This window comes from Pagrus major, chromosome 1, assembly GCF_040436345.1.
Source record: "Pagrus major chromosome 1, Pma_NU_1.0".
Classification (NCBI taxonomy): Eukaryota; Metazoa; Chordata; class Actinopteri; order Spariformes; family Sparidae; genus Pagrus; species Pagrus major.
Genome location: NC_133215.1, coordinates 5,796,857 through 5,811,222, shown reverse-complemented (window position 1 = coordinate 5,811,222; position 14,366 = coordinate 5,796,857). Strand labels below are relative to the sequence as shown.

Here is a 14,366-nt window from a genome sequence, read left to right as displayed (position 1 = left end):
CACTCCTGTTTATCAACCTGACTCCAGCAGCGATACGCACACGTGACCTCCATTGTCGGTGTGTTTTATGTTCTGAAATGTTGACCGCTGACCGAAGCTGGAGGAAGAAATGTACTTTACTTCATAACATCACAGAGGGGAGAGGGGGAGGAGAGAGAACTGGAGTCTCTAGTGAGTGCTGAGTGCAGTGAAAGGTTGACCTGAATTCAAACACACACCCGGGTCCAGTTTTATCGGACATTTTAACACAGAAACGTCAGATAATCATATTATTACTTCGTCGTGGGAACACATTAACATGATGTCACAAACTTAAACAATAAAATGTACATTACAGGAGCCATGAAGTGTACGTGTTACCCAGCCGGCTGACTCTTAAAGAGCTGCAGGTCTCTGTAAGTTGCTCTATAGTGCTCCAGTACTGTATCCACTGTCTACTGTTCCCGGTGCTGCGTCTCTGGAGACCGTCACCAAAGAGAGAAAGAGCTTGATACAATTAATTCACCTCAGACCCTCATCGCCACCTTTGTTTATTTGTCCTTTCTCAGCGTTCTCGCCTTACATCCATCCCTCCATCCCTCCCCTCCTTTCTCTACGTCTCTCTCTCTCTCCCTCTCCGTCTCCCACTGACCAGCTGCTTTCCTCTCCTCCAACCTGGCCCGGGGAGGACCAGCCCACCCCACCCCTTCCCCTCCAGGTCCCGCAGGTAAACCAGAGACGCCCGGGGCACACCCTGGGTAGGAAAGGCCCAGGATCGCCTTACGGCCTAGCTGAAAAGGGCTCTTTTCTAAAACACAGAGTACATCACAGCCCCACTTTGAACAAAGGAGCCAGGGGAGTCGAGGGACCGGACCCCTTTCAGGGCTTTTGTCTGCCCGCCTTGCTCTGAGCTCGGAGTCAGACAGAGACTTGGACCGCACTCAAGAACTGGGATTGGAGAAAAGTGAAGAAGTCAGAAGATCAAGAGCTGCAGGAGATTTCACTGCATTTTAACACAGTTTAATAAGCCAAAAGAAGCATTTACTCTTAAAAAACAGTTTGTAAGCAGAATGGAAACAAGTGTCTACACTCCAGGAAAGTAAAAATAGACGTCTAGCTTTGATATAATCATTATTTCAACATTTTAATGGCGATGTTAAAGTGTGAAGAAGGTAATTTCTAAAACGCCAGGATCCATTTTGTAAATAAGTCCTCGTTACACCTGCTAGAAATCATTTTGTAAAAAGCGTTGGTGCATTTAAGGAGACATGAAGCACTAATCCTGAGTCCCACTGACAAACTGAACCTCACAGAGGAAACCATTTAACTCCACCAGCAGGTAAAGTGACCTGGTGCGTGTGTGTGTGTGTGTGTGTGTGTGTGTGTGTGTGTGTGTGTGTGTGTGTGAGTGATATGGCTAAAGCTTAAGTACCTGAAAATCCCCCCTCTTAACCTTCAATCTCCAGCTGAACTGCTGCTGAAATTCAATTCAGAGCCGGCGCAGGATGACGAGAACGCGTCAGAGACGACAGCAGACAACATTTTGACTCGCACAACATTCATGAGTAGCGTCACAAATGATGTAAACTCTCAGCTTCATGAGACAAGAACAGGTAACTGATCACAGAGTTGGTGGTTTGATCCCCAACTCCTCCTGTCCACATGTCAAAGTGTCCTTGGGCACTGCGGCTGCACGAGTCAATGCGTTTCCTATTGGTGGTTCCGAGCCAATAAACTGGAGAGGATGCTGATCGTAGATTCAGATTTCCATGCTTTGGGTTTGGCAGCGCCTGGTGTTTGCAGTTGAGATGGAAACAGATGATCTGCTACTGATAAGTATTTCTTAGGCATTTAGCTGTTATTTGATAGGACAGCTTGTAGAGACTGACAGGAAAGATGGGAGGGAGAGAGACATGAAGCAAGTAGTAGTAGTTTGTTATGTTCCTACATTTATCCTATTTTTATTTTATTATATTCTTAAAGTCATCCTATTTGGCACCGATGTCAACATTTAATTATTATATCTCTATTGTGCTTTTGTTTTTTATTCTTATGTTACTGTAATTTTAAAGAATGTAAAACCATCTTATCTTATTTTACCTTATCTCCAAAAGTCTGACCCTGCATCTTCCCATAATGCAACATGTCTCTCACACCACTCTCTGCCTGGTTAAATGTCTTTTTGATTTTTGTCCCTCTGATGCATAAAAAATCTCTGGCATCCTTTGTGCAGATGCAGATGCATCAGGTTAAGTCAGGTGTGTGTCAGAGACTGTGGAGGTGTTACTGTTTCCTTTACAGTAGAGAGAAGAGTATTGTGTTATAGGGAATGGTCAGCAGAGGGGGCTGGAGACTCTGGTATACAGCTGTACACTGTGCATCCTCACAAAATCATCCAACAACTTTAAGACTTTCAACTGTCAGCTTAGACTTAACATATGTATACAAATGCAACAACCAGAATACTGTATATTTAATGTACTCATTAATACACACAATGCAGCATGTGTTGTCCCTGATTCCTGCTGCAAAAACAGCAAAACACCAACAAATAAAGCACATTAAACCTTTATTGAAGACCTGTAATGATAAACCACATCACTGATTTGCAGGAGCAGCCTTCAGTGCATACGTCAGCTCACCTCCTGTCAGTGTGGACGTTTTACTGTAATTCCTTAAATGCTTTGAGCAGTTTCAGCTTGTTGCCACTAGAGGTCCATGTGAGGCCCAAATTCAGCCTCAGCACTCTTAATTAATGAAATTTAAATTTATTTTATCACTTATCCATCCCAAAGTAGTAGCCAATCTTCTATAGCTTCCTCTTCCTCCTCTCTTTTCATTCAGGCTCCCTTCTGATGGACCACGGGCCCCTGGGATCATCTACCTCTTCTGGCTCCTGCTGCCTCACATATTGACAGATCTGGATCGTTACACCCTGGACACCATTGCTCTCCTCTGTTTTACTATCTCCTTATATCTGTATTTCTATAAAATGTGATGCCTCTTTACTCTGATGTTTGATCTCGTATGGCCTGCCCTCTTCCAGGTCACCACGGTGGAGAGGAGGTCGTGTGGCTCGGGCACCACCTGGCGATGCCTCGGCCTGCTCAGTTGTCTCCTGGATCCACACACTTCACATATATTATATAATTTGTATCAGATATTCTGTCAATGCAACTTGTAATCTGTGATTTTGTTGTTCTGTTCTGTACATGCGACATCTCCTGCATGTCTGTCCGTCCTGGGAGCGGGATCCCTCCTCTGTGGCTCCTCCTGAGGTTTCTTCCATCTTTTTTGAGACTGTTTCATAACCAGTTAAAAGTTAATCGTTGTACCTGTCATGTCTCTTGTCTTTGAAAATGAAATGAATATTTGGGTGAACTGAACCTTTAAGTGTGATCGTTGCCTGTGAGACCAGGCTGAGGGCGCAGAGCTGCCGCTCACGCTGATGGGCTGGATGACATTGCGGAAGGGTTTTTCCTGCATCCTCACCCCTCCCCTTCACAACAACACACCGGGAGTCAGGAAAAAGCTTCTTCACCAGCAGGAACCCGGAGTCAACAGGCGGATCAGAACCACATCCGAACCCCCCGAGACGTCCCCAACCGGAGCGATGGCCCAGGCGAACATCTCGGTGACGGAGAGCCAGTTCAGGTGTCCCGTGTGCCTGGACATCCTGAAGGACCCGGTGTCCACCCCCTGCGGACACACCTACTGCATGTCGTGCATCAACAACTACTGGGACCAGGCTGAGTCGGGCCAGTTCAGCTGCCCCCAGTGCCGGGAGACGTTCAGCCCTCGGCCGGTGCTGCGCAGGAACACGGTGCTCGCCGAGGTCGTCGGCAAACTCAAGCTGAGCGAGATGGTCACCGCGCCGGAGCTGTACCTCGGGGGAGTCGGGGACGTGCCGTGCGACTTCTGCCCGGCGGAGAGCAAGCTGAGGGCGGTCAAGTCGTGCCTGGTGTGCCTGGCGTCCTTCTGCGAGCTGCACGTCCTGCCGCACCGGGAGGTGGGCACGCTGCGGCGGCACAAGCTGGTGGCCGCGGTGGAGTGTCCGGCGGAGCGGCTGTGCGCGCAGCACCGCCTCGGACTGGAGCCCGCGGGGGGAGGCTCCGAGGCGGAGGCCGCGGTGGAGTGGAGCGGGGACTGCCTGCTGTGCGAGGCGGACCAGGAGGAGGTGCACAATGTGGACGCGCACAGAGCCAGGAGACAGGTACAGACACACACCTGAGGATTTAGATCATGTTGAGTGTTTAGGGTCTTAAAGTGTGAAAAATCTGACACTCAAACTCTTTATATTTGGAAAAAACATCTGTGATTAATGGCTGCAGCTTTATTTTGCTTTGAGGATCCTCAGACAGCAGAATAAAACCCTCCAGCTGTTCTCAGCTGGATCCCCTGTGGACCTCCTATAGATGGCACAACAAACCCCACCCATAACCTGCTGACTGTTCATCCATGAGTCAACCCAAACACCACTTCCTCCCAGAAACAGACACATTTAACTTAATCTAAGCAGTTCTAATCGAATAATTGCAAAAAAGTGTTTCCTGCTTCATATCAAACCACATTACTGTCATGAACAGACGACCAGAAATAAACCAGAGGCAGTTATCAGTCCTCTGCTCTGACTGTGATGGCACATGTGCCTCCTCCAACAGTCCTCTTTGTTCAAATAAATCCTGCTCCATTATCCAACAAAACATTTAAATCCACCAGATCCAGATTTTTATTTGGATCTGCATCAAACTGTGCATCCAGCCGGTTAAATATACCTCAATGTGTCCACCAAGATTCATGGGAAAGTAACAACTGTATCAAATAAAGCCCTTAAAGGTCTGTTAAACTAAAGTTTGATGAACTTGAAGCTGCTTCTGAGTCGGTGACTTTGGTTTACAAGCTCTTTAGTTGAAGTGTAGTGACCAGGCAGTTTGCAGCTGACGGGAAGAAACAAGAAAAACGTAAAAATTACATGTGATTAGCTTTATTTATATCTTTCATTGTAGTTTGGATTATGCTTTGATTGCTTTCACCTAATGGAAAACGATTAATTCAGGAGAAGAGAAAGTGAAAATGCAGCACAGAAACATGCGTATCAACAGGTGTTAGTGCACCTGTTGATATGTAGTGAAAAGTAAGGTTTTAACCTGCTGACCGTCTCTTTTTGTCTCGTCGTCTAACAAACACGTCTTTGTGTGCGTCAGCTTCAGCTCCAGGAGACTCAGAGGATCATTCAGGAGAGGACGCGGAGCGGAGAGAGGGAGCTGGAGGAGTTTCAGCAGAGCCTGGAGTCCCTCAAGGTGAGACAGACACACACACGGACGAGGGGACATCTCGTTTTTTTATCTGCTGACGTTCAGTATCTCATCACGGGATCTGAAGGCTTCCAAGAACAAACCTATTTGAATTGATAGAAGGCTTGTTGAGGGGAGGGAAGGGGGTCGAGGTAGGTAGATGAAGGAAAGAGGTGCTGATGCTGAGTAGCAATATTCAAGAGCTGAGTCTTAGCATGTTTCTGAAGGATTTAACAGAAGTTGCATTTGGATATTCAAGTTGCTCCACAGTTTTGGTGCAGAATAAGAGGAGGCAGCTTCTTCATACTTTTTTTTTTTTGCTGATACATTTTAATGCTGTAATATTTCAGCTAATGCGGCGGTTAGCAGTGTCGCGGCAGAGACAGATGGCCACGTATGGAGGTGCTAAAACCATTCAGAGCCTCATAAACTAGTCATAAAACTTTAAAAATCAATTCTGACGGAGACAGGAAGCCGATGTTAGAGGAGCACCGAGGCAGACGGCGAGGACACGGACGCGTGAATGAGTTGTTTTGCATCCAGAAATGACTTTTGCGATATATTTCTCAGGTAAAAAAAAAAGCATAAAATCAAGCAGTACACGTGTTTTGCTCCCAGGCGTGGATTACCTGTGACCTCCACACTGAGCAAAGTCATTCATGTCTGTCATATACAGTGTACAGGAGAGTTCTGTGGTATGTGCTATATAAAGCGCATGAGATAAGGTACATAAATAAACTTGACTGGAGGCTCAACACACACACAAAGCCTTCCTTGTAACACCAATCTCACACACTCACACACACACACTCAGCCTCACAGGAGCTGTTGTATCAGTTTCCACTGCACGGCTAATTTAAGTTCCAGTTTCTATGCCACTCCTTCAGTCTTCCAGGAAAGCCTCCCCTGAGCATCCTCTCCTCATCCGTCCAGTGAGGCGGCTGCTTCTAGCCTCTTGAAAAACCATCGTATTATCTCTCTTAATTATGAAACTGAAATCAGCCTTTTATCAGACGTTGGATGTTGGTTTGTAATCTCCGCTGCTCAGATGTCGCAGGTTCATTCTTGATTTGTTTCTGTAGAGAGTTATTTTGTTCCAGGATGCTCTCTATGCCCTTTGAGGGTTATTAATAAGACTTGGCAGCAGACTTGACTCTGACAGAAGATAAAGAGCATCAGCACCAAAGGTCAACAAAAACCTTTAGAAAACCTTAAACCTGCAGTGCAGAACTTTTGTCTCCCCCTTCTGGCAACGAGAGTAATTACAAAAACACTGTCTACGTGTCTAACGCCATCGTCTGCGCCATACTCCATACGCCATACAGATGTTCGTGTATATGTGCCGGACTGCAGATTTAATGTCATGTTTGTGTCCAACATGTCAGATAGAGCACAGTGTGTTTCCTTTAATAATAATACATCAGTATTTATGGCAACTTTACTCACTTAACCTGATATCATTCCTGTCCAGTCTGAACTCTCCGCTCCAGTGTTTTGTTCTACTCTTTATGCCCTTGAACTTCTCATGTGGTCTTACTTTCTGTGTTTGTGTTTCAGGTGTCAGCGTCGGCCGTGTTGGAGGATGGTGAAGCTCTGTTTGCAGACATGGCACTGCGCCTGGAGAAAACCAAGGCGGAGGTGAGGAGCAGCAGCTACAAGTATCAGCTGTAATGCTGCCAATAGTTGTAGAGTGATGGTATTAATAGCAGTGATTCTCCCTCTGGTCCAGCACAGTAGTATGTAGTACTACTGTGCTGGATCAGAGGGAGTCTGGTGCAGTACCAGTACTTCTTAGAAGAGTAGCCATAGAGGAAGTCCAAAGCCTAAGGTGACGTTTACTGAAGTTTACTGTCAAAGAGGAGGAAAGAAACCAGAATATATTCATATTTAAGAAGCTGGAATCAGAATATTTTGACCTTTTCTTCATTAAAATGTACTCAAACCGATTAATCAATCATCAAAATCGTCGGCAGGTCTTGGGAGGCAGTGGTATTTTGAACATATTACACTAAAACTTTGATTTATAAGGATCAGTGAACCCTTAAATACACTCATGGATCTGTGAGGCAACATCAACTCGTGTGTCGTAGGTTCGAGCGAGACTGGAGGCGAAGGAGCGAGCGGTGGTCGGGAGGGCCGAGCGGGACGTCGAGATGCTGGAGAAAGACCTGGAGGAGCTGAGGAGGAGAGACGAGGAGATCAGTCAGCTGCTGCAAACTGAGGACAACGCACACTTCTTACAGGTGAGGCGGGAAACAGACAAGACAAAATACATTTTACGTTTTTAGTCATTTTAATTTGGGAATCTTACACATTATATCTTTAAGCAGAGAATCTGAGAACTCTCTCCTCTCGTCCACATTAGTTACTCATACATAACAGACCCATTACATCTAATGCATCCTGTTCGCCCATAAGAAGTCACCAGGGTGCGTCCTGAAATGCCCGCAGAGATTAGTCTGCAGACGGAGGGAGAGGGGAGAATGAGTCAGCAGTGACCGGTGGAAAAAGACGGCATGCTGCTTAAGTGCTATTTTCAAATTCAATCGTACAAGGAATTAAAGGATGGAGCGAGGGAGGGATGGAGGGAGTGCTGGCTGTAGATGTGATGCCAGCCTGTATTTTCCACTCTCGCTCTCTATCAACCCAGGCTGCTCCTCTGCTATGCGTCGCTCTCGCCACCGGTCGGCACTCCAGAGCCCTCAGCCTGCCCACAGAGGCCTTCAGCGGCGCCAGGAGAGCGCTGTGTCACCTCCGCAGCCGCATGGAGGAGGTCTGCAGGGAGGAGGTGGACAAGATCAGCAGAGCAGGTACGACAGATGACCTCCAGGGCAGGAAAGACGGTCAATAAAGACGATATACCAAATATTCAGACATGCAAATTTAAAGGTTAAGCACTTAATTATTGCAAATGTCTGCATAGAGGAGTTAGTGTTTTTTAAGTGTACAAAAGGCTAAATGTGCCGTCAGTTTCACACCGTGATCACTTCTTTCTTCCAGTCAACGAGAACTACGTGTCTGGTGCAGAGTGTGTAAAAGGTAAGCGTGAGAAACGTGATACCCAAACACACACACACACACACACACACACACACACACACACACACACACACCCTGTGTGACAGTGTCAAGTCTGAGGTGACCCATTTTTACCAGGCTGCAGGTTTTGACATGACATTTAACACTGCGAGGGACAGTTGGACGTGTTAATTATTCATGCCGAAGAGGACAGGACGATGTCTGATAACAACTCACTCTGGCTCACGTCCAGCTCTGTTCTGATCCGTTCTGTTTAGTTTGATTGGAAACGATTAAGTTCAGTCCGACTGTTTAGATTCAGGGGAAGACAATTTTGAGATTTTGGGGCTGTTTTGCTTCTTTGACGTTTTCTTTCAGACGAGTTGAGAAGAAGAAAATGTCCAAAGTACACATTTGGGTTTTGATTTTAATTCAGATTTCTCTTTTGGAAATGTATGCTGATAACCACATATTTAATTAGACAGCATTCCATTTGCTACTTACAATAAATGGTAACAAGATAGTTCAGACAGTAAAAAACCATCCACAGCTACATCTATGGATTTTTCTGTCTAGATGGCACTTTTTTTTTAATGTTCTTATTGATAATGTTGAGTTTCTTAAAAAACGTTTAAAAAACCATTCGTATCATTGTATTGGGGGAGGTGGTGGTGCAGAGAACTCCAAACCGCAGCAAACACAGTCCGCAGGGCACCACGGGGGTAAGTGGAGACATGTGGCCATTTTTGGGTGAACTGAACCTTTAACTTACACAAGCAGCCGACTTTCAGCATGCTAACTAACTAACTAACTAACCAGCAGGCTAATTTAGCCAATTTATCAACTTTAAAGGAATACTCTCGCAAATGAGGAGATTCACATCGGTCTCACATCCACCTGTTCGATGTGAAGGTGGAGTTTCATGCTAAGCTAAGCTAACTGTTCCCTAGCCCGAGCTTCATATTGAACGGACAGATAATAGAGCGACATAGAGTTGCCAAGTTGGAGGAGTTATGTCGGTCCATAGACAACGTTAAGTGACTCACAGTTTGACCACTAACAGCAACACTATCATCCAACTCTCAGCAAGACAGCACATAGGTGTATTTCCCCAGAATGCTCAGCCACTGTTAAAGCCACCATGTGTAGGATTTTTAAAAAATGCAATACTTTGGCTCCACCCGGTGGTGAAATAATGGACTAAAAGCATCAAATAAACGGCACCAGTCGTCACCGAGACTGTCTCAGATTGTCGAGAATAAAAAGATGCTGCTTACATAAAAAACTCTACACGTGGTGACTTTAGTGTTCTGCACTAACGCTGCATGCACACATGGTTGGTGAAGTTTGCTCATGAACTTTATTATTAATGAGATTTATTGGATTAATGGCGTCATGGTTTGCCAGGCTGTTCTCTCTCTGTGTGGGCTCACTGTTACTCTGCTTGTTCCTTCCTGTTTTGCTAATCATACCTAATTTCTCTGCATTTCTGCCTCAATCATGCTCTTTTCTTTTTCTCAGGCTTTTGTTTCCTTTCCATTTATTTCCATAATATTGATGAAACTATTAAATACCAGTTTCTCTTTGTGTCTCAGCAGTGCCGGTGTCGTTCCCTCTCTCCTCTTTGTCTCTGCAGCCGGCCGATCAGAGGATGAGGGCGGTCTTCCTCAGGTGTAAGTAACCATCTCTATCCTCCGTCCCCCTCTACTTCCCACCTCTTCATAAATGTTTTTTTTCTTACTCCTTTCTTTCCGCTCTGCATCATTTCTCCTCTCTTTGTTTCACCCTCTCTCCTCCTCCTTTTCCATATTCTCTCCACGCTTCCAGTTCAACAGATAATAAAAGAAATCTGAGAGCCCGGTCCGGCTCCTCATCAATGATGGATGGCTGATCATACTGTATTTATGACATCCAGGTCCGTCATTAGGACCAGTGTCTTGTCCCGACAGAAACAGGGCAGCTGACAGGATGATGGCACACAATCGCCTTGTTAGGCTTTAATTATTCATCTGGTCAGAGGAGGATTAAGGCCAAATGTGTCCTCTGTCCCAACCGTGCCAAAATGTTAACCGAAACACCGGGCTGCTTAATGTCTGTTGTTCATCCTGTGTCCCACGTAACTCTGGGACTTTGGAAAAACAAAGTAAAGAAGAAAAAACGCAAAGAAATGTCTTCAATGTTATTTATGTTATGTTACATAAATCGATTTCTCTTCTGTCTTTACTTTGAGTTGCAGTTATGTGGTCATAGTATTAAGTGTAGGATCACCTGGGATTCATCGTCCGAGAAACATGAAATCTGTCTGGCAATCCATCCGATAGTTGTTTAGATATTTTGGTGATTGATTTACTGATAGACCGGCATCACTGTTTCTAGAGCTGAGCTTCTTGTGTGGCTATAAATAATGAAAAATGTCAATTACAAGTTCCCACATGTCATGGTCGTACCTTTAAATGGCTTTTACTCTTTTTGTCATTTTGTTTGTGACTGTAAAAATCTAATTTCCTGCCCCATGAACTCTTCTTCTTCCTTCCTTTTTTCTCCCTCCAGTTTCTAGTCGTCTGTCGTTGGACCCTGATACCGCCCACCCTACCCTGGTTCTCCTCGAGGGGCCTCAGGGTGCCCACTGTGGCGAGGAGCCCCAATCCTACCCCCCTCACCCACAGCGCTTTGATTCGGTGGCCCAGGTCCTGTGCAGGGAGGGCCAGTTTGGCGGCGCCAGCTACTGGGAGGTGGAGTGGAGGGGCGGGGGATGGGTCGACATCGGCGTCACCTACCGAGGTATCGGACGTAAAGGTGGCGGAAAGCCCTGCCTGCTGGGGCGCAACGAGAACTCCTGGCGTCTGAGGTGCACGCAGGCCGGATACGCCGCCTGGCATGACAACCGTAAGACCACGGTGGCGGCGCCGCCCTGCCCCAGGATCGGCGTGTTCCTGGAGCGCCAGAAAGGAGCGCTGTCCTTCTACAGCGTGTCGGACACGGTGGTGCTCCTGCACACCTTTCGGTGCCCGTTCTCTCAGCCGCTGTACCCGGCCTTCCGCTTGGACCTGGACTCCACCCTGCTCATCTGCCCCCATGATGGAGGCAACGGAAACCCGACCTAACCCTTCCCCCGCCTCTCATCCAAAGACCCTTCATTTAAACACTGCAGAAAAGGGCTGCTCACTCTTGCTTACGTATATCAACACTGAAACATGAAGAGGTTGCTGGTGCAGAAACAACAACGTCAGGAAGAATCATTACAGTCAGGAACACTTTTCTTTTTCCATACATGACTTTTTCCATAGGCTCTCCTTCTGTGCATATCTCTGTTGAAACAACCTGATTCTTCTTTTTCATTTTTGTAACACTCTCTTTGATTGTAAATACACTTTTGGATCTCGGTCAGGCTGAGCTGTAAAGCATAAATGCATTTTTCACAGCATACGTGATGACATGTCATAGTAGGAAAAAGCACTGGTGTTGTCAGTGGGTCAGCATACTTGCCAACTTTCCTGATTTTCCCCGGGTGAATTATCCTGCGCTCTTTCCTGAGAAATAAAAGTCAAATTAAAAGTATTTAAAGGAGATGTATTATGCTTTTTAATTTTTTTCCCTTCCTTCAGTGTTTTATATTTTCTTTCACATGTAAAAGAAAATTGAAAAGAAGCTCCTCTCTCCCACAGAAATGATTTAGCGCTGCTGCTCTGTTGTTGTTAATGATGCTGGCTCAGGCGTGCATGAGCTGGCCAATCAGAGCAAACTGGGTTAATTGGGAGGAGTATGGGAAAACTGATGTGTTTAAAGCCTGTAAACCTTTTCTACTAGTAACCAAACTTAAAATGATGAACCTGAAAATGAGCATAATATGTCTCCTTTAACATAAACATGCTGTCATAGTGTTCCAATTTTTCTAAGCTGGATTTTTTTAGCCATCATCAATTTTATAATTTTCACTTGTGCTTTTCCTTCTGCGACGTGTCAAAATGTCTCCTGTGAAAAAGGCCTGAGCAAAGAAGTGATGTGTTGAATGAAAACGTGAGAATCATCCGTTCTTGTTTAAAATCTGAAGAAAAAAAAAAAAGTTTTTTATTCTCTAATAATCGACGTGTGGGACAATATCTTTTTTAGCCTGAATCAGCTTCGCAAAGACACTAAAAGTATTCACTCTGATTTGTGTTTCATATCGTTTTCTTTGCACTAAAATTATTTGTAGGTACATTTATGATACATTTTTTGTACATTGTTCAGTATCAGTAAATATTTTATTTTATTTAACTCAACTCCCTACAACAACAGGCTGAATATTTAGTACCTACGACTACTTGAACGCCCACAGAGAGAGATTTTTCTGTATCGACCTCACTGCCATGTGACATGTGACACCTCACTCTGTTTTTCATGATGAAAATGTCACCTGCAAAATTGACCTCAGCTCCAGACATCGAAGGCCATATGGTAGCCAATGATTTCTTTTTTTTTAAGCGTGGTCTTCTCATCTAATTCTTGGCAAGAAGGCAAAGCTTCATTTTCAATTTCCAATTCCTGTCAATAGGATTTTTATCCATATCATATCCATGTTTTGTAACTAAATATCTAATTTTCAATAACAATATATGATTACATACCTTAAAGTGATGTTTTAAAAGGCACGTGCACACACTGTCATTTCCATAACGCTGTCAGGCAAAGCCACACGAGGCACCACAACCATCCAGCAACATGATTAATGATTTAAGAATATATTTATTGTCATTGCAACACTGGTTTAATAATGTTTTTATCAGAGAAATGTGCTGTGCATGCATCTAAATCTCATATTCAATCATATATAATCAAGTCCAGTCTCATTATTACCTCATATCCATTCAGTCAAGGTTGAAAAGTTTGACGGTAGCATTATAAGGGATGAGGATCCACCTGCAGCGCTAACTGTAACGTGATATGCGGTGCGAGTGACCTCCTCCGCCATCTGAACGGATGCCATACTGTAGCCACAGGTTTTCTTGGATTATTTTTCTACACCTCATTGAAGTTTTTGCTTTTGAACGGTGCTATTCCAGAGGATTGTCGATCACCTGACCGAGCACTGTGTGAGGCCTTTAAAACCAAACTGTTACCAAGGAATCGAGTATTTTAATTCCAAAGACACAACAACATCAAATCTTTATTTGTAAAACATTTTTTGAAGGCTTGTTAAAAAGTACAGTAAGAATTTTAATAAAAATAATAGTAACAGTAAGTAAGAAACCTTTTTTTTTTTGGCCATGAAGTGCATTATTCCACAAGCTGTATATTCTTATCTTGTAGCATTTTCTCCACCTGTTTACTCGCTGTACTTCAATTACTGTTCGTTAAAGTGACTGTAAAATTTGTTGAATGTATGTATGTTGTTGTTGTTGTGTTGCTTTTTTCCAAGATGAGTTAATTCCACCTTGACTCGCAATAAACTGATCCATGGGGGTCTGAATTAACAGTGTGAGCCTGTTTTGTATTGTGAACTGGAAACATTAGTACACATTAACAGAGATTGTAGACATGTTTTTGATTCCCCTTCTCATAAAAATTGCCTTGACTTGCACCCAAAGACAGGAAGGACAGATGCTGCATGAAATACAAACAGTGAAGCATCCTCCTCTGGATACATTATTCTTGGTGTCCCTCAGGGCTCTACTTTCAGCCCTGTTTTATTCTATTCTTTACATGCTTCCTGTCCCTCATATTTGTCCACAGCTTTGTGTTATTCCATTTCTATGCAGATGACACTCCCCCAATGACCTCCAAAGTTTTGTGGAAAGGATAGGTGCCTCCCTGGCCAAGAGTCGACCTGTGGACATTGCAGTTTTGTGACATGTATATTTTGTATTTTAAATACAGTTTGAAGATGTCATCTCTGACATTTGTTTTACCGTTAATAATTATTCAATTAATCGTTTTGTCTTTTAAAAAAACAAAGGCCCAGTATGTAATTTCTGTCGCTATGGGTCTCAAAACAAGAGGCTTACGCAGTGTGAGGTCGAGACAGGAGTTGTCTTGATTGTTAATAAACCACCATTGCTGAGAAAATCCGTCAACCTGACAGGGAGAAACAGGGTA

General features: G+C 44.4%; 1 protein-coding gene across 2 annotated transcripts; it reads left to right on the top strand.

Annotated features, from left to right (window-relative positions):
- Positions 1-3,403: 3,403 nt before the first annotated feature.
- LOC141008708 (E3 ubiquitin/ISG15 ligase TRIM25-like) lies at positions 3,404-13,740 on the top strand. 2 transcript variants are annotated; one of them, XM_073481220.1, is made up of 9 exons: positions 3,404-4,192; positions 5,184-5,279; positions 6,831-6,911; positions 7,364-7,516; positions 7,924-8,083; positions 8,274-8,312; positions 8,957-9,013; positions 9,890-9,964; positions 10,842-13,740. In XM_073481220.1, the coding sequence occupies exons 1-9, from the start codon at positions 3,428-3,430 to the stop codon at positions 11,393-11,395; spliced, it is 1,980 nt and encodes a 659-aa protein (XP_073337321.1). In that variant the 5' UTR covers positions 3,404-3,427; the 3' UTR covers positions 11,396-13,740. The 2 variants fall into 2 exon arrangements, with proteins under 2 accessions (XP_073337321.1, XP_073337303.1); XM_073481202.1 differs by having other exon boundaries at positions 9,887-9,964.
- Positions 13,741-14,366: the final 626 nt, after the last annotated feature.

What these genes read in the sequence shown, in the direction of transcription:
- LOC141008708 (XM_073481202.1), top strand. Translation starts at nt 3,428, where the DNA reads ATGGGCTGGATGACATTGCGGAAGGGTTTTTCCTGCATCCTCACCCCT. An exon ending in AGAGCCTGGAGTCCCTCAAG is followed by an intron (nt 5,280 to 6,830) that starts GTGAGACAGACA and finishes TTTGTGTTTCAG; the next exon opens with GTGTCAGCGTCGGCCGTGTT. An exon ending in GGACAAGATCAGCAGAGCAG is followed by an intron (nt 8,084 to 8,273) that starts GTACGACAGATG and finishes TCTTTCTTCCAG; the next exon opens with TCAACGAGAACTACGTGTCT.